General features: G+C 34.0%; 1 protein-coding gene across 3 annotated transcripts in view; it reads left to right on the top strand.

Moving 5' to 3' along the window:
• Positions 1-27,198, top strand: part of LOC123533470 (coiled-coil domain-containing protein 74A-like) — a 40,975-nt gene extending 13,777 nt beyond the window's left edge. For 2 of the 3 annotated variants that reach the window (XM_053520310.1, XM_053520312.1), the window contains 5 exons: positions 5,262-5,400; positions 9,377-9,557; positions 12,585-12,748; positions 16,121-16,153; positions 21,424-27,198. In XM_053520310.1, the coding sequence (XP_053376285.1) occupies positions 5,262-5,400; positions 9,377-9,557; positions 12,585-12,748; positions 16,121-16,153; positions 21,424-21,562 (656 nt within the window). In that variant the 3' untranslated portion in view covers positions 21,563-27,198. The remainder of the gene's footprint in view (positions 1-5,261; positions 5,401-9,376; positions 9,558-12,584; positions 12,749-16,120; positions 16,154-21,423) is intronic. The other variant, XM_053520311.1, reaches the window with a different exon arrangement.
• Positions 27,199-27,577: the final 379 nt, after the last annotated feature.

Below are 27,577 nucleotides of genomic sequence, written 5' to 3'. Positions count from 1 at the left end.
CATCTGCAAATACAGGTGCTAGAGTAAAGAAATTTGCTGTGACGGGCGTATATTGTGACATTCTGGCACTCTTGTTACTTTTTGTATATTCTGGTAGAGAATTATTTAAGGAACAAAAAAGACTGATTACATAGAGTTAGATTCATATTTGAAATGTATATTTTATTATTTTTATAAAATTTTGTAATTACTCCCCTTTAATATGAAAGTATATAAAAAGCTGTGTATTTCTTTTTATTTCGATATAATGTCTAGTTTTACATTTGCATTTGATAAACATATCAACTATTGACACAATCTGAACCAAAACGCAAGTTTTAAAGCTGTGTGTAGCTTCTGAATTCATTTATTTCCAATCTATCTTGGTTGCGCAACCAAGATAGGCAAAGGGAGGTTATTGTCATCACTTGAGCGGTTGTCGGCGTCTGCGTCGGCGTTGCCTGGTTAAGTTTTATGTTTAGGTCAGCTTTTCTCCTAAACTATCAAAGCTATTGCTTTGAAAGTTGGAATACTTGTTCACCATCATAAGCTGAACCTGTATAGCAAGAAACATAACTCCATCTTGCTTTTTGCAAGGTTTATGGCCCCTTTTATACTTAGAAAATATCAGATTTCTTGGTTAAGTTTTATGTTTAGGTCAACTTTTCTCCTAAACTATCAAAGCTATTGCTTTGAAACTTGGAATACTTGTTCACCATTATAAGCACACCCTGTACATCAAGAAACATAACTCCATCTTGCTTTTTGCAAGAATTATTGCCCCTTTTGGACTTAGAAAATCAGTTTTCTTGGTAAAGTTTTATGTTTAGGTCAGCTTTTATCCTAAACTATCAAAGCTATTGCTTTAAAACTTGCAACACTTGTTCACCATCATAAGCTGACCCTGTACAACAAGAAACATAACTCCATCCTGCTTTTTGCAAGATTTATGGCCCCTTTTGTACTTAGAAAATATCAGATTTCTTGGTTAAGTTTTATGTTTAGGTAAATGTTTTCTCTTAAACTATCAAAGCTATTGCTTTGAAACTTGCAACACTTGTTCACCATCATAAGCTGACCCTGTACAGCAAGCGACATAACTGCATCCTGCTTTTTGCAATAATTATTGCCCCTTTTGGACTTAGAAAATCATTTTCTTGGTTGAGTATTATGTTTAAGTCAACTTTTCTCATAAACTATCAAAGCTATTGCTTTAAAACTTGCAACAGTTTTTCACCATCATAAGTGGACACTGTACCTCAAGAAACATAACTCTATCCTGCTTTTTGCAAGAATGATGGCCCTTTTTAGACTTAGAAAATCATGGGTAGGACAATATTTCTATTATACAAAAAAAATCAGATGAGCGTCAGCACCCGCAAGGCGGTGCTCTTGTTCAAACTTGCGTTTCTAATGAATTCCATCTAAATACATAATTTTTAATGCAAATATTTTACAAATATATTACAATATGTCTAATATTTACACATTTCCTTAGGCAAAGTATGTTTATCAAATTTATACTTATGATAAAATAACTCTATCTTGGTTGGGCAACCAGGATAGGAAAATGAAATTTTGAAAATACCTCCAGTGAAAATCTAATTTGTATTAAGTGTTAAGTGAACATAAATGAGTGTAAATGATCAGATGCTAAAGTTTCGAACAAATCCGTTACATGGCCAAAATCTGATTATCCATCGATGAGTCGCAAATGTAAAACTAGACATTGTATCGAATTAAAAAGAAATACCCAGCTTTTCATATACTTTCATATTAAAGGGGAGTAATTACAAAATTTTATAAAAATAATAAAATATACATTTGAAATAGGAATCTAACTCTATGTAATCGGTCTTTTTGTTCCTTAAATAATTCTCTACCAGAATATACAAAAAGTAAAAAATGTTATTAAATGTTGTTTAAATGTGATTGACCACCTTTAAAGGTAGTACATAATTATCTGATTAAATGTCTATTGAATATCTCAACTTTCATCCCTTTAAGTAAACTTGAAGGAGTATCAGCTATATACAGTTGAAACTCCGATCTCAGATTCCAAGGGATCAAGCATTTTACTTCGAGATAATGGAAATTTGACTTGAAATGATATTTTGTGCAAACGTTTTTGGGACAGGACTTGAAAATGGCTTTGAGATAGCTGGAAGTTTGATATAAGTAAGTTTGAGATATCAAGTTTCAGCTATATACCTAGACTACCTAGCCTACCTAGCTACATTTCCTGAGGTTCTAACGGTGAATAAGGATTAGTTTAAAACTAACACAGATTTACACTCTGCCTCCCATTGAACATGATTTGTCATCTGGCAAAGCAAATTAATTCTCAGATGTATATTAATATTTATGCAGCAATATATCTGTACATTCAGTTCCTGCTGGAGCAATCTTCTTCCCAGGTTCCTGTATTATTTACCTTAATTATATGATTATGGTATAAAAAAAACCCATTGGCAATGCTCAGTTCAAAATACACTGTAACCTATTTTAAGATCTATATTATTTAAATTTCATTAAAGGTCAAAGAATTTTTAGCTCATTCTTATTGTTTGGAAAAAAATGACGAGTTATTGTCATCACTGGATCGGCGGCGGCGTTGCCTGGTTAAGTTTTATGTTTAGGTCAGCTTTTCTCCTAAACTATCAAAGCTATTGCTTTGAAACTTGCAACGCTTGTTCACCATCATAAGCTGACCCTGTACATCAAGAAACATAACTCCATCCTGCTTTTTGCAAGAATTATGGCCCCTTTTGGACTTAGAAAATCAGTTTTTCTTGGTTAAGTTTTATGTTTAGGTCAGCTTTTCTCCTAAACTATCAAAGCTATTGCTTTAAACCTTGCAACACTTGTTCACCATCATAAGCTGACCCTGTACAGCAAGAAACATAACTCCATCCTGCTCTTTGCAAGATTTATGGCCCCTTTTGGACTTAGAAAATGTCCAGAACATTGTGGAATGATACAAATTTCACTTGGGTAATGATTACATTTTACTCGGACTTTATCATAGACTCCCTGTGTAAAATCTGAAACTTTTAACTAAAATAAAGGTATTAAATCAATATAGTATTTCAATGAAACTTCAAAGTTTTATTGTTTGTAGCATCATCTGGGGCATCTGCAGTGAAAAATCTTAATTTGATTTCTAAAATACATGTAGTGTGATATTTATTTCTAAAGTCACTATATGTCATTGTAAATATACTTTGTTATACCCAAGTGGAAACTGGCAGGTACTCGAAAATGCAGCTCTCTGATTGGTCAGTTAGAACCCCTAATGTACTGTGATGTCATGATAAAGTTATGAATTGCTTAATGAAACTTGCAACACTTGTTCACCATCATAAGCTGACCCTGTACATCAAGAAACATAACTCCATCCTGCTTTTTGCAATAATTAGTGCCCCTTTTGGACTTAGAAAATCAGTTTTCTTGGTTGAGTATTATGTTTAAGTCAGCTTTTCTCATAAACTATCAAAACTATTGCTTTAAAACTTGCAACAGTTTTTCACCATCATAAGCGCGGACGCTGTACATCAAGAAACATAACTCTATCCTGCTTTTTGCAAGAATGATGGCCCTTTTTAGACTTTGAAAATCATGGGTAGGACAATATTTCTATTATACAAAAAAATCAGATGAGCGTCAGCACCCGCAAGGCGGTGCTCCTGTTTAATTACTTAATAGCTTTATAAAGATGTACTACAAACTACTATTTTCAGTCAAACTAATATTTTAGTACCCATAGTTATGCTAGTAATGGGAGTAGAATGAGAGTAAGAATATGTAATACAGCAACATACTGCTTGCTTGAACATCAGTTGGATGAGCACCAGGACTTACCCAAGCAGTTCAAATGGTGTCCAGCTGTTTCCGTTAAATTTTGATGTTTTTATTGGTCAAAACCTGGGATAACTTGAGCATTTTGCCCGTACCCATGCAACATGACCAGTGTTTTACTGTAGTAAAATGTAGGCTACTTAGAGATTCTTCTATAATTTATCCATGAGTTTTTATGCCTTGAAAACAATGAACTGCAATAAGGTTACTGAATGTGATGGCAAAGTTGCCTTGATATTGTTTTCCTGAGCTAAAATAATGACTTTAAAGTTTTATGTATGTATAAACAAATGAGGAATTACTGGTTTGAGTCGTAAATTTGGCCACCTTTTGCGGTTTTTCATAAATATTTCTTTCTTTATACAATTGATTTGTACAAAATTTCTACCATATATGCTTTAATACAAGCAACATTGATTGTTATCATTAACGGCCATTTACAGTATGGTAAACAATAAAACCACGCTTAAAATAACAGACAAGTTTAGCCTCCATATTTAACCTTCTAGAGGTTGTCAATATTCGGCCACTTCCTAAACATAAAGTTGGTTATATTTTCAACATTGTCTTGGAAATAAATCGATGCTACAGCCAAAATCATTCTTTTCTCAACAGACTGCAATTAATTTTCAGTAGCATACCTCGTGGGAAATATTTGCCAACAGAGAGTTAAAAAGCCCCTGTCATCCTTCTCACACTAACATGACGTAGTTTAATTTTAGCGTCACTGTTTATCACACATTCTGGCATAAAACTGTTGTTCTTGTCACTTTTCGGGGGTGTTTTAACAGGAGAGTAAAGAGATTCTCGCGCTCACATGCTGTTAAAACACATTTTTATATATGCGCATTTCATTGCAAAGCATAATTTATTTTGTTTTAACGCGTTTTATGCTAGTTAATGCATGTTCTTTTCGTGTTATAAAATTAAGATTTGAATTAACCCTTGCCGGGCCTCAGCATAAATGAGCGCGTGCGATGACGTCATGCGACCCGCGAGACAAAATATTTGCTATTAAGAGTACACAACTTAAGGGAAGAACAATTTTTTTCTACTCACCTCAACTTGTTGTTTTTTGCTGACTTTGTTGCTAATGAAAGTGCTTGTGATGACACAAATGTATTCTCAAGCATCTGGCTCGAAAAAAGCTTTGAAGTGGGTGGCCGAATATTTACGACCTGGCCGAATTTACAACTTGAACCAGTACTTTTACAGATATTATGAGTTAAATTACAAAAAGTCAGATGTAGCTGCTAAAGAAGATAGTTTTAAAAAAAATGCAGTCATGTCTTAACTAATTTTGCTGAAATTTAAAATCATTCTAAATTATAATAATATGCATTCACTTGAAAATAGTTACCCCAAGTTGAGAACAAGCCCAGATATGATTTACACATATAATATGATTATTTCTGACTTTACAGAGGACAAGCTGGATGAGTTGAAGATCATATTCCTGGAGGAAGAGATCAAGGAGCTGAAGCATGCACTGAGAGAGGCACGCAATCGTAACTCGTATCTTACTCAGGTTATAGATCAAAATGAAGATATCAAGAAAAAACAGTAAGTAGTGTATAAACTCTTTTGAACCACTATGACGGAATTCAGCAGAAATTCTGTATGATCCTCGGGTATTTTCTTAGATTGTATGTTGCAAAAATATCTTGTCAGATAATATACTGTGAAACCAATAATATTTGTGGGGGACTATTTTATTTTGCAGATTTCACAGTTGAGTTAGTTCACAAAATTAAATCCTATTGGACAAGTAAAATTCCCATTCATTTTATATTCAATGATGAAAATCCATAAATTCATATCCAGATGAAAAAAGCTGTTTTGGACAAACACAAAAAATGTTGTGCCCACAGAATTAACTGATTTCACAGTCTGTTACAGAACTGATAAAAAGCAGTGGAAAGAGTTTGTCAGAAGTTTGGCAATGTCAGATGACTGCTATCCAATTCTTGTTGCTACCCAAAGCTTGATGCTAAAGTATGTTCAGTGTTATATTTACTGCATACTTAAGTTTCAACTCTTAGCTTCTGTTTGCATGTACCTATATACTGCAGCTTAATGAATTAAATGAATAATAGGATTATAAACAAACTTTTATTCATTGCCATAGCAGTGAAGACTGTATGATCTTTATCTTGCTCCAACAAGTTTCTGGCATTTCTATTAGTCAACAGATATCACATACTGACCTGATATAATCCATATAAGGTTATCTTATATAAATCAGGGATCATCTTACAGAGCGATTTGGGCGATATCATCACTGTTAAGTCGGCCACTTCGCGTAATTATCGCCTATGGGTGAAATCCGAATTGCCATGTTTTTCAGACTGTTTTAATCTGTTTACTTAAAGTTGTAACCTTGATGCACACACTTAAGGATGTACGAGTGAATTTTTTCTAACGTTAAGAATTTTTTCATACCCTGTGAGCTTGAAGAACATTAGTTTCTAAAACAAACAAGAGCAGAAAAAACATAGGTCACCGAACTCGTTTTAATTTTATAGGGTATTTTCTTCACCCACTGTTTACGCATTTCTGAAATTTTGTAAAAATGAAAAAAAGTTGGTACTTTATAAAACATATAATATCCTACTTAATCTTATAGGGATTTCAGGTTTTACAGGTTAATATGAATATACGGTAATGTTAGTATTATATAAGCATAACTGTCACTAACAAATCTCTTTAAGTTTTACATGTTGACATAATTACCCCACCCACTTTATTTTCAGTGGAAAAAACGTATTTAGATCTACAAAAAAAATTCTGATGTTAAGATTTTCAAAATATTTTGCAGCATTAATGACACACAAAAATGCTTCAAAATGGAAAAAAAAAAAAGTTGGGGTCACCATGCATCTAAGAGATTTATTAAGAAAAAACTGTTACAAAGTGGTGAATTTTGATATTTTTTGTTCTTTTGTTTTAATTTATATTTTCTAGAAAATATAAAGTGCTATCTTGAAAACTTTTATTAGCTTGACTATTCGAAGAATAGTCTAGCTATTCTACTCACCCTGGCGTCGGTGTCGACGTCGGCGTCACACCTTGGTTAAGTTTTTGCATGCAAGTACATACAGCTATCATTTAAAGGCATATAGCTTTGAAACTTATTTATTCTTTTTCTAGGTCAATTACCAACCTCACTGGGTCAAGTTCCATAACTCTAACACGTATTTTGAGCAAATTATGCCCCCTAATGGACTTAGAAAATTCTGGTTAAAGTTTTACATGCAAGTTACTATCTCCAAAACTAATGCAGATATTGAATTGAAACTTCACATGTGTCTTCGGGGTTATAAAACTAGTTGATAGCACCAAGTCCCATAACTCTGACCTTCATTTTGGCCAAATTATGCCCCCTTTTGGACTTAGAAAATTCTGGTTAAAGTTTTGCGTACAAGTACATATAGCTATTACTAAAAGGCATATAGATTTGAAACTTATTTTTTCTTTTTCTAGATCAATTACCTACCTCACTGGGTCAAGTCCCATAACTCTGACATGTATTTTGGCCAAATTATGCCCCCTTTTGGACTTAGAAAATCCTGGTTAAAGTTTTACATGCAAGTAACTATCTCCAAAACTACTACAGATATTAAATTGAAACTTCACATGTGTCTTCGGGGTTATAAAACTAGTTGATAGCACTAAGTCCCATAACTCTGACTTGTATTTTGGGCAAATTATGCCCCCTTTTGGACTTAGAAAATCCTGGTTAAAGTTTTGTGTGCAAGTACATACAGCTATTACCAAAAGGCATATAGCTTTGAAACTTATTTATTCTTTTTCTAGGTCAATTACCAACCTCACTGGGTCAAGTTCCGTAACTCTGACATGTATTTTGAGCAAATTATGCCCCCTTTTGGACTTAGAAAATTCTGGTTAAAGTTTTACATGCAAGTTAATATCCCCAAAACTAATGCAGATATTGAATTGAAACTTAACATGTTTCTTCGGGGTTATAAAACTAGTTGATAGCATCAAGTCCCATAACTCTGATATGTCCCCTTTTGAACTTAAAACTCTTTTGATATTTAACGTTTTGGGTAATAATTTCTAGCTTCTGTGACAATATTTCGAATAGTCGAGCTTGACTGTCTTACGGACAGCTCTTGTTTTATTTATAGCTTAACATTATATGTACCAGTCAGAAAAATATCAAAACCAAACCTGATCTACTTTAATAGATATTTGAAATTACCTACCCCTACCCCATTGTAAATCTTACGTCAGTTTTAGGCAAATGCCAGCCAAAAATATGAGTGAAAATTTTTTTTCGCATAAAGCATAATATATTTGGTTAAATGGTACATTATTAGCCATATTTTAATTATTTAGCATTAATTTTTGGCAAAACTTTTGTAAGAAAGTAATATTCGAAGAAACATTTTTCAAAATGGCGGATATCCTGAAAAAAACGCTCGTACATCCTTAAGATGTAAATGATCGATAAATCCATGGTTAACTCTGCCTACTCGCCTGTCAAACTTAAATTAATCATAGCGTTTATTAATATCCCCATGTAGTTTATCAATAATGTAAGCCGCTGCCATTTTGAAAAATTTTCAATCTGCGTGTAAAAAGCTGATTAACTTAACGAGTGCAGACTTGAACATTCTTCAGCATGATCTTATGCATCAATTTATATGTTATTTCTTGATTTTATTATCAAATTACTTCAAAATTTATTTGAAATATGGCCAATTTCTATAAATGAATTGCCCTGGCACTGTGGATGAAAACCGATTCCGCGAAAGTCTGAACTGACGTACAAAATATTGTAAAAAGATCGCCAATATCTACAAGTTTGGTATTGCTTTCGAAAAGATTAATATAAATCAGTTAAATGTTTAGATCTGAACAAGTTGATGCAAGAATCGGGCATTATTAAAGCAAGAGAGTCATAACATGTATGTAAATTTTCACGGCATTTCGATCGTGCTCCTGATAGATTTATGAGTTTCGGACACGTGAATTTCTGATAAAAATTTAAAGGCGACTTTTTCCATAGCGCAGTTTGTACTTTACTTAGAAATTCATGATGATAATGATAATGTAATGTTCAATTTCCTTTTGTTTATGTCAAATAGATATTAATATTCTTTGTATGAAATGTTATATTTAAAAGAAAATGGCACCAAATATTTACTGAATTTAGAAAAAAAAGTGCTTGGAATACCTCAGGCACTTCTTACAAGTTATAGCAAGACCCATCGAAAGTGGATGTATAGGCGTGAAACAAGAAATACTCTGCCGAATCTTCTCCTTAAATTCCTCCACTTCTCCCTAAATTGTTTGGAGTGAGAAGTTACTTCTCCCTAATATTTTGACCTAGGATGATCCCTGTAAATGATTTAATTTAATGAGACAGCTGCCACAATTTGGCATAGTCAGTGCATTGCTGAAAAATTGAAACTAAGTGTAGTTGGAGAAATGAAATTGTTACACAGTTTGTTGATGACTGGATACGTGATATATGATATCTTGATAAACGTATCATATTTTATATTTGAAGACAACACACAATAGATACAATGAAGTATCAGCTGTCTCAGGGGAATGCTGCCAATCTAGCGGAACAAATCACCTCCGGACAAAGTCTGTTCAACCTTCCTGGAGGTCGACAACCAACGCTAGCGGAATGCGAGGCAATCATTCGTAGATTGCAACAGATCAATGAACAGCAGCAACATGAGGTATTGTTTAAATGGTTCATTTCTAGCTCACCAGAGCAGCAACATGAGGTATTGTTTAAATGGTTTTCTTCTAGCTTACCGGAGCAGCAACATGAGGTATTGTTTAAATGGTTCATTTCTAGCTCACCGGAGCAGCAACATGAGATATTGTTTAAATGGTTCATTTCTAGCTCACCGGAGCAGCAACATGAGGTATTGTTTAAATGATTCATTTCTAGCTCACCGGAGCACAGCAGCAACATGAGGTATTGTTTAAATGGTTCTTTTGTAGCTCACCGAAGCAGCAACGTGAGGTATTGTTTAAATGGTTCATTTCTAGCTCACCGGAGCAGCAACATGAGGTATTGTTTAAATGGTTCATTTCTAACTCAACGGAGCAGCAACATGAGGTATTGTTTAAATGGTTCATTTCTAACTCAACGGAGCAGCAACATGAGGTATTGTTTAAATGGTTCATTTCTAGCTCACCTGAGCACAGCAGCAACATGAGGTATTGTTTAAATGGTTCTTTTGTAGCTCACCGAAGCAGCAACGTGAGGTATTGTTTAAATGGTTCTTTTGTAGCTCACCGAAGCAGCAACGTGAGGTATTGTTTAAATGGTTCTTTTGTAGCTCACCGAAGCAGCAACGTGAGGTATTGTTTAAATGGTTCATTTCTAGCTCACCTGAGCACAGCAGCAACATGAGGTATTGTTTAAATGGTTCTTTTGTAGCTCACCGAAGCAGCAACGTGAGGTATTATTTAAATGGTTCTTTTGTAGCTCACTGAAGCAGCAACGTGAGGTATTGTTTAAATGGTTCTTTTGTACGCACGAAGCAGCAAGTGAGGTATTGTTTAAATGTTTCTTTGTACTCACCGAAGCAGCACGTGAGTAATTGTTTAAATGGTACTTTTGTAGCTCACGAAGCAGCAACGTGAGGTTTGTTTAAATGGTTCTTTGTAGCTCACCGAAGCAGCAACGTGAGTATTGTTTAAATGGTTCATTTCTACTCAACGGAGCAGCATAATGTAGGTATTTGGGTTTAAATGGTTCATTTCTAACTCAACGGTAGCAGCAACAGTAGGTATTGTTAAATGGTTCATTTCTAGCTCACCTGAGCACAGCAGCAACATGAGGTATTGTTTAAATGGTTCTTTGTTAGCTCACCGAAGCACAACGTGAGATGTAAATTTGTTAAATGGTTCTTTTGTAAGCTCACCGAAGCAGCAAACGTGAGGTATTGTTTAAATGTTGACTTTTTGTAGCTCACCGAAGCAGCAACGTGAGTAATTGTTTAAATGGTTCTTTGTATCACCGAAGCAGCACGTGAAACTTGATTTAAATGGTTCTTTTGTAGCTCACCGAAGCAGCAACGTGAGGTATTGTTTAAATGGTTCTTTTGTAGCTCACCGAAGCAGCAACATGAGGTATTGTTTAAATGATTCATTTCTAGCTCACCTGAGCACAGCAGCAACATGAGGTATTGTTTAAATGGTTCTTTTGTAGCTCACCGAAGCAGCAACGTGAGGTATTGTTTAAATGGTTCATTTCTAGCTCACCGGAGCAGCAACATGAGGTATTGTTTAAATGGTTCGTTTCTAGCTCACCGGAGCACAGCAGCAACATGAGGTATTGTTTAAATGGTTCATTTCTAGCTCACCGGAGCAGCAACATGAGGTATTGTTTAAATGGTTCATTTCTAGTTCACCGGAGCAGCAACATGAGGTATTGTTTAAATGGTTCATTTCTAGCTTACTGGAGCAGCAACATAAGGTATTGTTTAAATGGTTTATTTCTAGCTCACTGGAGCACAGCAGCAACATGAGGTATTGTTTAAATGGTTCATTTCTAGCTCACCGGCACACAGCAGCAACATGAGGTATTGTTTAAATGGTTCATTTCTAGCTCACCGGAGCACAGCAGCAACATGAAGTATTGTTTAAATGGTTCATTTCTAGCTTAACGGAGCACAAAGTGCTCATTGTGAGTGATTGGGATCACCCTGTGTCCATTGTATGTTGTCATATGTCATCAACAATTCCACTGTTAACACTTTACAGGTCACAATTTTTGCCCCATCTTAATGAAATTTGATCAGTAAAATCTCAGACAGTTTGTTTTTGGGTCATCTTGGGTCAGAAAATAGGTCACCTAGCCAGTTAATAGCAAAACATTGTTTACACTCAAGAGGCAACATTTTCCACCTCAAGTGTATGAGACTTTGTCCGAATGTTGGTCTCTATAAAATGTAAGTTAATTTAAACTTAGGTTACCTTAGCTCAAAAACTAGGTCACTAGGTTAAATCATAGAAAAACCTTGTTAACTCTCTAGAGGCCTAACTTTCTGTTTGATCTTCCTGAAGTTTTGTCCAAATGTTAGTCTTGATTAAATCTAGGTCAGTTTCAAAATCTGGTTACCAGAGTACTTGAACAAATCATAGAAAAACATTGTTCACAGACCACACATACTGCTTGATTGTCACAAAACTCTTGTCAGAAAGTTTTTCATTTTGAAATCTAAGTCAGGTTTAAAATGGATTACCTGAGATCTTAAACTAGGTTAGTATGTCAGATCATAGGAAAACCTTGTTGACCATATTTTCTACTTGATCATCAGATATCTTTGTCGGAATGTTTGTCTCTATTTAATCTTGGTCAAGTTCAAACTCCAGTTACTTGATCAAATACGAGGACACAAGGTCAGATCATAGAAAAACCTTATTAACACTAGAGGCCACATTTTCTTCTTGATCTTCATGAAACTTTGTCAGTTTTTGACACAGAACATATATATCTGTTTATTTAGTATGAAATAATTGCAAACTGGTCCTACTTTCTTATCATTTCTACTTTTCCATATGATGACTCTTTCCTAATCTCCTTTTACAACTTCTGTTATGTTGACATTATCATAGTTGTTTTTGTGTTTTATCACAATTCAAACTGAAGACTTCTCAGTTAGACAGTGTAAAATCTCTCTGTTGTGTTATAAATGAAAATATTGATTAAATATTTTGAACAAATCTGTTGTGTCTTCTGTTTATAGCTGGATAATTTAAAATCTGATCTCCGTGATGTGTTATATTCACATAAATGGACACCAGATGCCTACTTACTTGCCAAGGCTTATGTAGCTGAGGAGGAACACAAGGATGAAGATAAAGACAAATCCCTGCCAAAACTTCATATGAAAAACCAGTCAAGAAAACTGTAAGTGTACATCTGCAATGGGGTATCAGGGGTATGTGTGTCTTTAGCTGAAATTGGCCACACGGTTCTCTATCAAAATAAAAATGCAAGGGGAAGAAACATGTATAAAGGATATTGGATAGAACAGGGGTGTGGAAATCCCAATATTTTCACTTGTCCACGGACAAATGAGACTTAAAAATCTACTTGTCTGCAGTCTAAACTTACTTGCCCGGATTTTCAACATTTAAGCATGCGTGAAATTAATAGTAATTCTTTGTTTTGGACAGTAATCTACAGGTAGTAACAAAAGCAAACATAATAAAGTGTATTACTGTAACTGTTTCAAAAAATAAGCTTCCAACACTTTTGCTTGCGTTCGTCAACAGAAATGTCTGGAAGACTGTTCATCATGTTATGCGGAGCTGCATTAGGACACATGAAACTTTGGAGCTCTTTGTGCTTTGACAGATGATTTTGTCAGCAGACAAAGTTATAATGACGAATTTGTCCAAAACTTTGTGATAATTGATTTACGATTCCGGTTTCTATTCGCCGAGTTACCATTGCAAAATCACGCGAGACCGAGACAGGGAACCAATCAGAACGCAGAAAAAGAGATGCTAAATTTAGACACAGTATGGTTTTTCCAAAACTGCAGCAATGGAGAGGCCCTAGGCCGGTGATACATTTGTTTCCTTTGTCAAATTCATTAATAAACTCCATAAACTTGAAGCAATGTTCAGTGTTTCAAAATTATTCTTTCCTTTTCTCATTTCAAACCAGAAAATTTGCATTTGTCCGCCGTCAAAAAGTCCCCGAGTTAATAATTCTACACCCCTGTAGAATCTTCCATTGACAATAAATTACTAAAGCCATGCAGAGGTTTTAAATGCAAATACATCCCTAAAGAATGAACTTTTTCCAATGGAATATTATAGCTTTTGTAGTCAACTTTCAGAAGAAAATTGACAGTATGATTGTCCACCCTAGGCACCTCTTTGTTGATTCTGTTTAATTAAAAACACTATAAATGGTAAAAGTTTTTGGTTTGTTAAACTCAGGCAGAAGGGTTTTTGTGCCCAGGCACTTAGAGTTGCCCATCTCCATCTGTCCTCTGGGCTTCCGTTTGTCCGTCCAGAGTTACATTGTTCATATCTCAAAAAGTATTTCAACCAGAGTCATCAAACCTCACAGGATTGTTATTCAGCACAGGAAGCAGTGCACCAGGGCTTTTAGTTTGGATATCACGCAGTCAGACCAGAGTTATGGCCCTTGACTTAATAAAAAATATGCATAGAAAAACCTAAGTTTGTGTCGCATGTATCTCAAAAAGTATTTGAACTAGTATTATGAAACGGTACAGGAATATATTATTCAGCATGTGAAGTTGTGCATCAAGGTTTTTGTTATCACTCAGTCAGACCAGAGTTATGGCCCTTGACTTAGTAAAAAATATGCTTAAAAGGCACAAAAGTTGTGTCGCACATATCTCAAAAAGTATATGACACATGGTTATGAAACATTATAGGAATATTATTTCACTCAGCCAGATTGGAGTTATGGTCCTTGACTTAGTGAAAAATACACATAAAGCACTTTTGTTGCATATATCTTAAAACAATTTCACCTTTAGTCATGAAACCATGTAGGAATATTATCCAGCATGTGAATTTGTGAGGCACCTGTGTCCTGTGGACATACATCTAGTTTTTGATGGTTTAATTATTTTTTTTGCTTTATTTTTGTGAAATTGCCAAACTATAGGGTATCTTTTGTGCATATGAAGGCTCTGCATGTATACATTTAGTCATTGACATTATTTACAGACAGTTTTAGGATAAACTTTAATATCCTGTAAACTTGTATTGCATTGTTTTGGATTTATAGTATTTGCCTCCGGTAATTTCAGCCAGTCACACATACCCCTTTGGAATTATAACGGTTACTGTATATTCAGAATAAATTTTATCCTAGGTACTAGGGCACTCAAGTGTGAAATATGGAATAGTACTGAAAACTTTAGACTAGATTTTTTTTTTCTGTTCTTTCTTTTTTGTTTTATGTAATCAGAGAAACATTCCAGTTTTTTTCAGCATGTCTATTCAAAAATTTTAATATACAATGTAGTAGAGCTTTTGTTTTCATGTTTTATTACATCATCTGCCTCCGCACCATGAAAGTTTTGCATGTAAGCAGGTTTCTAAAAACAACTTAGCTAAATAATCTCAAATTCTACAAAAGTCTTCAGCTTGCACCATGACATGACCTCTGCAAGTTACATTACTGTAGCTTTTATTTTGTCAAAGTTATGCCCCTTTTTCACTTAGAATATTTGGTTAGAAAACTGCCTTGATAGCCTAGTAGTAAAGTGTCCGCTTTGAGTGCGGAAGTTCGTGGGTTCAATCCCCAGCCATGTCATATCAAAGACGTGAAAAATGGTACCAGTGGCTCAATTGCTTGGCGCTCGGCATTAAAAGGGAAACTGGCCTCTTCTCTCATACCCTTGAGGCAATGAATTTTATTAGAAATGAGGTGTTTAGAGTGATTAATATAAGTTGTAGAACTTGTTTCACAATCAACCTGAAATAAATAAGTGTAAACTAGAAAATTTGGTTATAGTTTTGCATGTTGGTAGATATTTTCAGATTCTACACAAGTTGTTGGCATTATGAGGTGATATCAAACGGCAAGTTACTCTTGCTTTTAATACTTCAAAATAAAGCCCTTTCTTAACACTGAATTTTTGTAAACATTTTACATGTACCCATATTTCTTAGAAACTGCCTGTCTGAATGCATTCAACTTTATCACAAGCCTTCAGCGTAAGATGATCTCAGAGCAGGCTTCAGAACTCATGCTTATATTTTGGCAAATGTATGCCCCTTTCTAACTTAGTTTTTTAAGGGTCCTCCGTGGCTGAGTGGTTAAGGTTGCTGACTTCAAATCACTTTAAATATAACTGTTACATTATTGTGAGTTAAAGCTGCACGTTATATTTTATTTGAATAAGAATGTGTAACTTCATTCTGCAAACTGCCCCATAATTAAATTGTCTGCTATTGGGCAATACACTGCTTTGTGTAAAATCACATTCAGGATATATGTTTACAAATAGGGTATCATCAATTGGCCACACCTCCTGAGGAAGTTCAAATTTTCTGCTGACAGGTTTAAACTTCTTTTCTTGAAGTCACATTTGCAAAAAAAATATAGTATAAGATTTTTTAGATAAACTGCTGTAAAAATTAACATTGTACAAAATATGTGTTTGTGGTAGAAAATTGTGTTGACTGGAGGTAAAAGCATAAATTCTTTACCCACAGGAACAAATTGTGTGTGGAAATGTACATGTAGTTTTATTGAAATAACTAAATACATATATTTAAACAGGACAACAATTGACATAGAATCTCAAATAATTGAGTAAGTTTTATATTTCTATGCAACTGTATTTTTATACCTTTCTACACAATAGGATAGCATGCACAGACATTTCTTTGACTCCCAGACATAATTTTAGCAAAAATACTGTATTATGCATGTGCTTCAGTGTATTTTGGACATAATGAAGTGGCGTGATATTATTTACTGCAGTTTTGTGTAGTTTGAAAAACAAGATTAAAACCAGTTATACTATTTATTATAATTATTAGTTTGAAAACAAATTATTATTTGGCAGTAGTAAACTAATAGATATAAGGTAACTATGACAGTCAGAACTGTTTGTTGATCTCTATCTGGCATACATTGTTAATCTTGGCACAGAAGTTTTAATTCAAAGATATTGTTACAGTTTAAGGTTGTTGACCCATAGTGGCAACCAGTCTGTTATTTCAGTTAATTTCGCTTTCTGGACAGGTCATACCAAAGATATGAAAACTGTTACCAGTATATACCTTGCTTGGCACACGGATTTAAAACAGAAACTGGCATCTCTTCTGTAATATCTGCATGGCAATGAATACCATCAGGAATCATGTGTTGAGAGCATTGAATATAAATTGTAGTACTTGTTTCACAATTGACCTAAAATAAATGAGAATAAACTGTTGCATTTCTGGGTAGTTGAATTATTGCATCACATGACTTCCATACCAGCCAGCAAATGAAGAGAACTGGACAGATATTGCTGGTTGGCATTATGGGTCCGAAGCCTTCAATAAATTATTAGAGACAATTTTACTAATAGCACCAAGTTTTTTAATCCCCCGCCATGGCGGAGGGGTTATAGGAATGGTCTGCGTCCGTCCGTCCTTCCGTCTGTAACAAAATTGTGTCCGGTCCATATCTCCTAAACCCCTTGAAGGATTTTCATGAAACTTGGGTCAAATGATCACCTCATCAAGACGATGTGCAGAACCCATGAGTCAGCCTTGTCAGTTCAAGGTCAAGGTCACAACTCAAGGTCAAAGGTTTGAGCCTGTCATTTTGTGTCCACTCTATATCAAGACGATGTGCAGAACCCATGAGTCAGCCATGCCGGCTCAAGGTCAAGGTCACAACTTAGGGTCAAAGGTTTTGAGCCTTCCATTTTGTGTCCGCTTTGTATCTTCTAAACTCCTTGAAGGATTTTCATGAAACTTGGGTCAAATGATCACCTCATCAAGACGATGTGCAGAACCCATGGGTCAGCCTTGTCGGCTCAAGGTCAAGGTCACAACTCAAGGTCAAAGGTTTGAGCCTTCCATTTTCTGTCCGCTCTATATCTCCTAAACCCCTTGAAGGAATTTTATCAAACTTGGGTCAAATGATCACCTCATCTAGTCAATGTGCAGAACCCATGAGTCAGTCATGCCAGCTCAAGGTCAAGGTCACAACTTAGGGTCAAAGTTTTGAGCCTTCCATTTCGTGTCCACTCTATATCTCCTAAACCCCTTGAAGGAATTTTATAAAACTTGGGTAAAATGATTACCTCATCAAAACGATGTGCAGAAATTATGAGTCAACCATGCCAGCTCGAAGTCAAGGTCACAACTAAGGGTCGAAGGTTTGAGCCTTCCATTTTGTGTCCACTCTGTATCTCCTAAACCCCTTGAAGGATTTTCATCAAACTTGGGTCAAATGATCACCTCATCAAGAACTCATGAGTCAGCCATGTCAACTCAAGGTCAAGGTCACAACTGAAGGTCAAAGGTTTCAGCTCTGTATCTCCTAAACCCCTTGAAGTATTTTCATGAAACTTGGGTCAAATGATCACCTCATCAAGACGTTGTGCAGAATTCATGAGTCAGCCATGTCAGTTCAAGGTCAAGGTCACAGCTAAAATCAAATGTTTACCCTTTCACTATCCATAGCAGTGGCGGGGGATTTAGCTGTCTTTCAGACTGGCTTGTCCTTTTGAAAACACTTGTGAGGTTTTGTATTTTATCCAGTTAGTAATGATTTTAGTATTTCTATCATGTCAAAATAGTATTAATTATTTCACTTATTCTGCATAACTAGTTTTATAGTTAATTCTTCCTGTATGGGTAAATGTTTTCTATATGGTGAAGGTTTATCAAAAGGTAGTAAATGGGGTAGGTTCATTTTTAACTCAACTATTCTAAGAGTAAATAAAACTATTGCACCCACCCATTTGCACAGGTCCATAACAGTTTGTTTTTTACTTTTTCACAAAGTTACACTTATTTTTGGTCTTTTGGTATTCATTGATTTAACTTCCTATTGACAGGTCTTTATGAAAAGTGGAGCATTGTTGTCCCGAGATAGCTCTTGTTAATAATTTGAAATCATAAACATTGTATTTGAAATGTTTATCCACTTAAGTAACACATTGATCAGAGTTAAGGCTATGAAATATGGTAGTGGCTAAAGGAAGGCTCGACTGTGATGGAAGCACCTTAACTGGATTTTTGTGCATGTAATAGGCAATGTTACATTTGATACCTTCAGAGAATTTGGCTCACCATCTTTCATGTTAATGACTGGAATGAGTCATTATTTATTGAAGTGGATAAATTATGTAAATATATTACAGACTTGACTCTACAGTCATAATCCAAGACATGAAATATCATCTGTTTGATTTGTTTGCTAATTCAGTTTTAGCAAGACAGTTTTTTATTGGTACCCAGGTGCACATCAGAGGTTTTGCATGTAAGCAGGTTTCTCAGAATCTAATGGACTGTATATAAATGATTTTAAACAACACAACTGTTTGGCTTCATGAAATGATCTCACAAAGCATGGTCAATAACTTTGGCTTACATCTTAACAAACTATTCTAGTCTAATATATCTATGAAAGGTTTGCATATATGCTGCCAATTATTAGACATTATACTGTTAAGAAAAACTATGATGTTTTTAAAGTTAAAAAGTTGCGTCAAACTTACCAGCAACAAATCACCATAATGCTTTTCAGCTTTGACACAAGTTTTGAGCATCCTGGAACAATTGTCTCTCATAGTCAGGTTACACAACTCTGACTTGCATTTTACCAAAATTATGCTTCTGTTTATGATTTAAATATAGAATTTTCCTTCCCAGTCTGTAAGTTCAGTTACACTGTAAGATTTTTAAGTCACTGTCAGCTGTACAGTTAATGTTGATGTTATAATTTTTTGATTTCCATCTTCATGCCTTTCATATACTATTATAGTAGAACATAAGACTTTGTGGAATATAATCCACATTTCATTTTTGCTGGGAAATGAAAGAAAGAGAAAATATCTTGATTGTCAGAACCAGTCTTGAGAAATATTTTTTCTGGCTGCTGGAAAAGCTTTGTTAATGATTGATCACTTAAAGAACATTGCATAGTTCAAGTGTCTACTGGAATTTCCTGCGGGGCTTTTTGTTGCCTTTATGGTTTTGAATACACTTGTTAGGTGTAAACATTTGTTGATTCTAGTCAGAGAAAATATTAGTCAATGCAGAACATAATTCTAAAAGCTAACTTCAGATTAGTTGAACCGCAGCAATTTTTTGTATTTCGTGTAATATGATGTTTTAACTGCTACAATCTCAATTTCGTTTATCTCTGTCCCTTCAAGTTCATTTTTTATCCAGGTTTGAAGAACATGACCATCCAAAAGTATTTTATATTGAAAGAAGAAGGAAAATACGGATATTTAACACTTTTCAGTGTATTCTAGTTTCACTGATATCTGTAGAAGTCTGCATAATTGATAAAACTACTAGTATGCGCGTTAACTGTCTAATATAAGCTTAAAATGTATATGTCGCGGGGCTCGTGTTGCCATGGTAACGCGTTTTCTCTCATTTTTAAACAACTATGTATAAAAATGGACTTTTCGACAGCTTCAGTGCCATTCTGTTAATGACCAACATGGAATATTTGGGTAATATTATTAGCAAAATACCAAGCATTTTACATGGTACCCTACTTTTCTCAAAGTTTAAAGTAACCATGGCAACAGAGATGTTTAAAATAGCTTATATCTTGCTTTTTGTCATAATTTCTTATAAAAAATATTGAATAAAATTATCTTTCTCGTTAATGTACCTTTAAAACATATTATTTGTAACGTAAGTTATATTTTCGTGTTATTTGCATTCATTTAAACAAATTTCACAGCTTAAAATACTAACAGCAGTACCCTTCGTCTGGCATTTTCATGAAAAAATCGTTCAGCATGCTGCTATTATTCTCATGGATATTGTTAAAAATGAAAATAAAAAGCCAAAGCCGTGTTCCTTATATAGACCAGTGACAACGCTTTTGAATTTTACATTTAGATATACAGGTCACGGGCTTCGTTTCCATGGTAACATCAATTCAATTCAAGAAACCACAATTTTCTACTGAACTTTGAACAATTTTAGAGCTTAGTTATAGTAAATAAGTAACAAATTATCAACAGAAACTGAAAAATAGGTATTACAAATCAAACTGCAAGTTTTTTATTTGAAAATGGCCGTAACAAGTAACCTTTCACCCAACTATATTCCAACTAACATTGGTTACCATCATCCATTTTCTTACATTTCGCATAACATTTCAATATAGCTACATAAAAGAAGCCAAATATTGATTATTATTCAGAGCAAAAGACTCATAAAAAATATTTCAGCAAATAATGGCTGTTTGAAAATAGTTCAAATAAAGAAAATGCACAAAATTACGTATTTTCAAAATAAATGCTATAATTTTTGCGCGGTAACTGACACGTAACGTCATGACGTCATTTTAAGGCAACATTGTTTTGAAGCGTTTCTGCGGCAATTTATTCATTATTTCTGCATTATTAAACCATAAAGCATCGGATAGGAGACAGGTTCATGATTAGTTTTCAGAAGAATGGATATACAAATACATTTAGTTTGTTGTAAACGTCGTCGTAAATCGGCACGTTAGCTTCCGGTTGGACATGCGCACATACAAATATTAAGGTAACCTACCTCCTTAAGTGAAGCTTTTCATAAGTTGTGTCTGTTTCAATAGTTACAGTAGCACATGGATAAGCAAAATGTTATATAACAGGTAAGAGTGGACCCAGTGGAAAATTTAAGCTTGAGCTTGAGGGCAGAACCTTTAAAAGACCTCAGGAAATAATACGTAAAATTTAACAAATTGCTTATTCCTTTAACAAATACCAAGTCTTGCTCTAATACATTTCAGGTTTTTAATTATATATAGAATTGGTGCAAACATGTATGACATTGAATATAACTTTACATATATAACTTGCAGATAATGACTATACATCCACTATATTTGTATATTTACAGCCCTGAAATAGCTTACATCCAGAGAGATATGGTGAATTTGCCTGCCCTTAAACAGACAGTCAGTAACAAGGCGGTAGAGAGGAAGAAACGGACACAGATATTACAGAAAGCCAGATTGAAAAAGGAGGTCATGCCTTAAGTCATGACTTAACACAAACCTGTTCTTAGTCATTTTTTTCTTTAAAAAAGTTCAATATTTTTTTGTTTGGGCGATACTGTAGAACGTGAGATTCAGTGATAAGGAGATACCTCAAATCATGAATTCACTCATAGTTTTAGTCACCTTTTCTCTCTAACTCGTCAGGTGTGAAGTCTGATTGCTCTGGAAAATATATGAAGTTTCTATTACACTTGAGAACTGTAGCTGATGAAGCAAAATTGTTCATGGAGAGAAGTTTGAAGAAAACACTTCAAGAGTAATAATGTAAAACTAGTGCAAGTAATATATCTAATATATGAATATGTAATTGAATTATAATTATTATAAAGGTGAAAGTATAAAGGTACATGTATTATTTTAGGGGTATTATGTTTGAAAGTTAGCGATATAAAACAAATGGAGAGGATTGTTCAAGCCTGCTTTTTTCTGTGGTAATCTTACAGATTTTAATGTCTTTAAATTTTGTATTAAAGTTTAATTTGTTATGCATTTCTATGTTGGTCAGGTCAGTGTTTTCTCTTAGTTAACAAATCTGATACTTCAGTAGTCTTCAGTGTAACTGACATGTCAAAATGGCTCTACTGTAATTAAGTATGATGTGCAAATACTGACATAACCATTATTTTAATAAATTATTATATTTGTTTAAATAGATTGAAGAATTACTTCTTGTGAAACTTCAGAAACTATATTTCTTTTGTTATGGTCCTACAATAGTGTACAATAATGTTAAATTATCAAAGCTGCATACCTGCAGATTTATGTCAAATTTCAAAATTAAATAAAAAGGCTTTCTTTGGTTTGTAATTGCAGTAGAAAGTAATTTTAAAGTGGTTCTATGAGTGTTGGTAAACAGCCAGTTAGTAAATAAAATAAACAAGAAATAAAACAAGAAAATAAAAATGAACAAGTTAGTCATGCTTTTGAAATTTTTGACATAAAATATAAGGAATTTATCTGTAATTATATCTACATAAATGACACTGGTTTATCACTTTCAGTATCTCATGTCAGTTGCTATCCTTTTTTTAAATTCTTTGAAATTTTGATGTTTTTCTGGAGGCATGTCCCTTTAATTGTACTTTCAATCTTAGACAAGTTTTTATGGCTCAAAATAAAGGTTTGTGCACAAATTATAGATTAAAGATCACTTAATGAAAGTTTGAGGGATCACAGTTACAACTTTTGACCATATGTTGAAAATTTGAGATTATGCTGTAAAGTTTTGAAAACACAAACATCAGTAAGTGAGTGTAAACTATTAGAATAAATCTCATAAATGCTGCAAGCTTTTTAAATACACCTTTTACATAGGTTTGAAATTAGCATGCACTAAGGTTTTGATATTTTCACCATCTTTTACTATGGATTTAATTGAAGATGCATTTATTCTTTTCACTAATAACTTTATTTGTGCAAGATGTTTTTTTTTTAGTGCACTTGTTCTATGACCTTCAATCATTTGTCTTAATCACTATTTAAAGTTCTATATAAAATTGTTTAAAAGGGACTAATCTTTGACAAGGAAGACTTTTTGCTTATGGGAATCAGATATTTTTATCTTTAAAAAGATTGTAGTTTGTGGTAAGATTGGGTATTTTTCAAATATAGTGTTCAACATTTCTCATAATGTGACACATGTTGTTCTATACATACTCCATTACAGTTCTGTTCAAAAAGAAAACATATGATATAAGTGGAATAGTTTTTTGTTAACAATTGTTCTATATTTCTTTTAATATTTTTATGTACTCACGTAAACAACAAAATTTGTAATGAAAGGCATCACTGTCGTTGATTTGAAGAAATACAAAAAAACCTATTACATTCATATAAATTCCTGATAGAAATCCATATTTTACAGTTGTTGTTTTTTAAATAAGATTTTGCAGTAACACCCCATCCCCTCTTTGAAGTCTTGAAAAATAATTAGCTGAGCATTTCTTTCGGGGTGTTCGCTGAAAATGGTTAAAGTATCATTATGCAGAAGGTGCTTTGTATATACAAACTACCCCAACAGTAGAGCATATTTTAGGAATCATTATTTAGCCAGATATTATGTGTGCAATTATTATTAATTATCTTTTTTATACTAAAACAGAAATATAGTTTTTAGATGTAGATGTTGAATTGCTAGTTGAAGATTGTTTAAATTGTTTATGCATGGTATTTGATATATAAAAGACAGAAATATGCACAAAGGCTTGTAAACATGTCTGCCTTTGTTAATTATATAAATAGACAGAAAATCTGTATTAAGCAAGCAACCAATGAAATGATGACACTAACTGCTTAGGGCAGGTGGTTGCTTTAGCTAAATTGTAACTGGAACAATGTCAGTTTAGGAAAGTACAAAATAAATCACAAACTTTTCTTCTGTATGAAGCAAGGCAAATGTAGCATTTTTCAAACTGATCAGTAGTATAGCATCGTCAGCAAGATCCATGCATTTCTAGTATTTTTATTAAATTTGTAAAAGCTAGTATAGTGTGGATTGTCTACTCAAAAATAGAGACGTCACAGAATAGGTAAAGTGAAGTGACTACATGAATATAGCTTGTAACTTTTTACTGGATTATTGCAAAGAACAGCTTATTACCTTTGTTTCGCTCTACATATTAGTTTGCCATGAACTGACTATGATTGTAAGACCAGTCTTGGAACACAACTTTGCCATTGGTGAATTTTAAGAATGTGCTCAGAAATAACCAGTCAGGTACTGGAGTTTCTGACTGGTCTCCTAACTTTGTAACCTCGCCTGTGGACGCTTTGCTTGCTTTATAATCAGACCAGTCTGATACTATTAATGCTTATATTTCTGTATGTGTGATTCATGTAAAACTTGAAGGTTTGGTTGTTTGTAAAATGCTTTTCACAGAAGTTGCATGTTGTGTTTGGATGTATGTAACTTGATGGATGGTTGTGCTTATCTTGCAGGTGTGACATTTAGCGTATATAAATCATGCATCATTTACATCTTATAAGCTTTGATATAAAATGATAAAATGTTGACAGAGGACCAAACGAAAGTTCTTACAATATACAGCTTTCAGTTCATTTACCAAATTTGTAACTAAGTTTCTTGTGAATTCGCTCGTTATTTTGTGAAGTCCGGATAAAGTTATACTACATTCTACAGACATCTCTAGATTATTTAATTAAGAAGTTATGGACAATTTATTTTCATGGGCCAAACTATAATTTTTATAACTATATATTCAAATGTTCATTATAAGGAAGACTATCCAGATGTGTTTTTGGCTTATGGAAATTTTAAATTATTTTTCCAAATTTTATTTTTTTTTAAAAATTACATGACAGTGTGTGCATGTTTGTAAGCTAACAAAGAAATGCTGAGTTATGAAACAAAATGTCAAAATTTTGAAATTATATGGTCCAAAATGGCTGGAACCTTGTGAAAAAATCCCTGTCAGATTTGTCTCTTTGAAGATTAATTAAAAACTGATCATGTTTTTCAAATTTTACCACCCTTAACAGTTCTTAAGAATGATCTATAATGTCAGTGCGGAGAACAGGTTTGTACTGGTACAGAATCCAAGAACACTGGTTAGGTTAACTGCCCGCCATTTCATAACTGAAATACTGTTGAGAAAAGGCGTTAAAACCAAAACAAACAAATTGTTGGGGCCGATAAGTATTCTTGCAGACAAATCAGATTTGACAATATAGTGTGCACATTGCCTCTAGATATAAAGAAAGCAAATTATTTCAAGTGATTAGTTGTATCGTTTGATTTTATGTTTCTCTCTTTTTTTTTTCTCATTATCTGATTCCAAACTTAAGATAACATGTACTTGTGCTACACTTTGTTTTTTAGCTCGACTATTCGAAGAATAGTCTAGCTATTCTACTCACCCTGGCGTCGGCGTCACACCTTGGTTAAGTTTTTGCATGCAAGTACATACAGCTATCATTTAAAGGCATATAGCTTTGAAACTTATTTATTCTTTTTCTAGGTCAATTACCAACCTCACTGGGTCAAGTTCCATAACTCTAACATGTATTTTGAGCAAATTATGCCCCCTTTTGGACTTGGTTAAAGTTTTACATGCAAGTTACTATCTCCAAAACTAATGCAGATATTGAATTGAAACTTCACATGTGTCTTCGGGGTTATAAAACTAGTTGATAGCACCAAGTCCCATAACTCTGACCTTCATTTTGGCCAAATTATGCCCCCTTTTGTACTTAGAAAATTTTGGTTAAAGTTTTGCGTGCAAGTACATACAGCTATTACTAAAAGGCATATAGATTTGAAACTTATTTTTTCTTTTTCTAGATCAATTACCTACCTCACTGGGTCAAGTCCCGTAACTCTGACATGTATTTTGGCCAAATTATGCCCCCTTTTGTACTTAGAAAATTTTGGTTAAAGTTTTGCGTGCAAGTACATACAGCTATTACTAAAAGGCATATAGATTTGAAACTTATTTTTTCTTTTTCTAGATCAATTACCTACCTCACTGGGTCAAGTCCCGTAACTCTGACATGTATTTTGGCCAAATTATGCCCCCTTTTGGACTTAGAAAATTCTGGTTAAAGTTTTGCGTGCAAGTACATACAGCTCTTACTAAAAGGCATATTGATTTGAAACTTATTTTTTCTTTTTCTAGATCAATAACCTACCTCACTGGGCCAAGTCCCATAACTCTGACATGTATTTTGAGCAAATTATGCCCCCTTTTGGACTTAGAAAATTCTGGTTAAAGTTTTGCGTGCAAGTACATACAGCTGTTACTAAAAGGCATATTGATTTGAAACTTATTTTTTCTTTTTCTAGATCAATAACCTACCTCACTGGGCCAAGTCCCATAACTCTGACATGTATTTTGAGCAAATTATGCCCCCTTTTGGACTTAGAAAATCCTGGTTAAAGTTTTACATGCAAGTTACTATCTCCAAAACTAATGCAGATATTAAATTGAAACTTCACATGTGTCTTCGGGGTTATAAAACTAGTTGATAGAATCAAGTCCCATAACTCTGACCTGTATTTTGGGCAAATTATGCCCCCTTTTGGACTTAGAAAATCCTGGTTAAAGTTTTGCGTGCAAGTACATACAGCTATTACCAAAAGGCATATAGCTTTGAAACTTATTTATTCTTTTTCTAGGTCAGTTACCAACCTCACTGGGTCAAGTTCCATAACTCTTAACATGTATTTTGAGCAAATTATTCCCCCTTTTAGACTTAGAAAATCCTGGTTAAAGTTTTACATGCAAGTTACTATCTCCAAAACTAATGCAGATATGGAATTGAAACTTACCATGTTTCTTCGGGGTTATTAAACTAGTTGATAGCATCAAGTCCCATAACTCTGATATGCATTTTGGTCAAATTATGTCCCGTTTCGAACTTAAAACTCTTTTGATATTTAACATTTTGGGTAATAATTTCCTGCTTCTGTGACAATATTTCGAATAGTCGAGCTTGGCTGTCTTACGGACAGCTCTTGTTTAACATACCTGTGAGTTTACACTTTATTTTTGTTTTAAACCCGGAGTTACCAGATCTTGTGCATTTCACCATTTCCTTAATGTTATTTTACTATGATCATCACTTTAATGATTTTGTAATAAAATTTGATCTCTGTAGTACCTTTTTTCTTTTTAGTCCAATTTCTATTTTTTATATGCAACAAGAAAATGTAGAGCCCCAGTCCCCTACAACTGCTCCTTCAGTATTATACCCACAAAGGGAGCCGTGTAGTACTTTGCATCTTTTGTCATCCTAATGGTTTTCTTGTCCAGTTATTATCCCCCGCCGATAAAATCGGGACAGGGGTATTGAAATGGCGTTGTCAGTCCTTCAGTGTGTCCATCCGCAGCCATTTCTCAGTAACTAGCAGGTAGAATTTCATGAAACTTTAAATGAACATGAACCAACATACTGTGATGATGCCTGTCAAGTTTTTTTTTATTGGTCAATTTCCCTTGGAGTTATAGCCCATTATTTACTGAACAAGAGGACCAT

This window comes from Mercenaria mercenaria, chromosome 12 (genome assembly GCF_021730395.1).
Source record: "Mercenaria mercenaria strain notata chromosome 12, MADL_Memer_1, whole genome shotgun sequence".
Lineage (NCBI taxonomy): Eukaryota > Metazoa > Mollusca > Bivalvia > Venerida > Veneridae > Mercenaria > Mercenaria mercenaria.
This window is presented reverse-complemented; position numbering and strand designations above follow the sequence as displayed.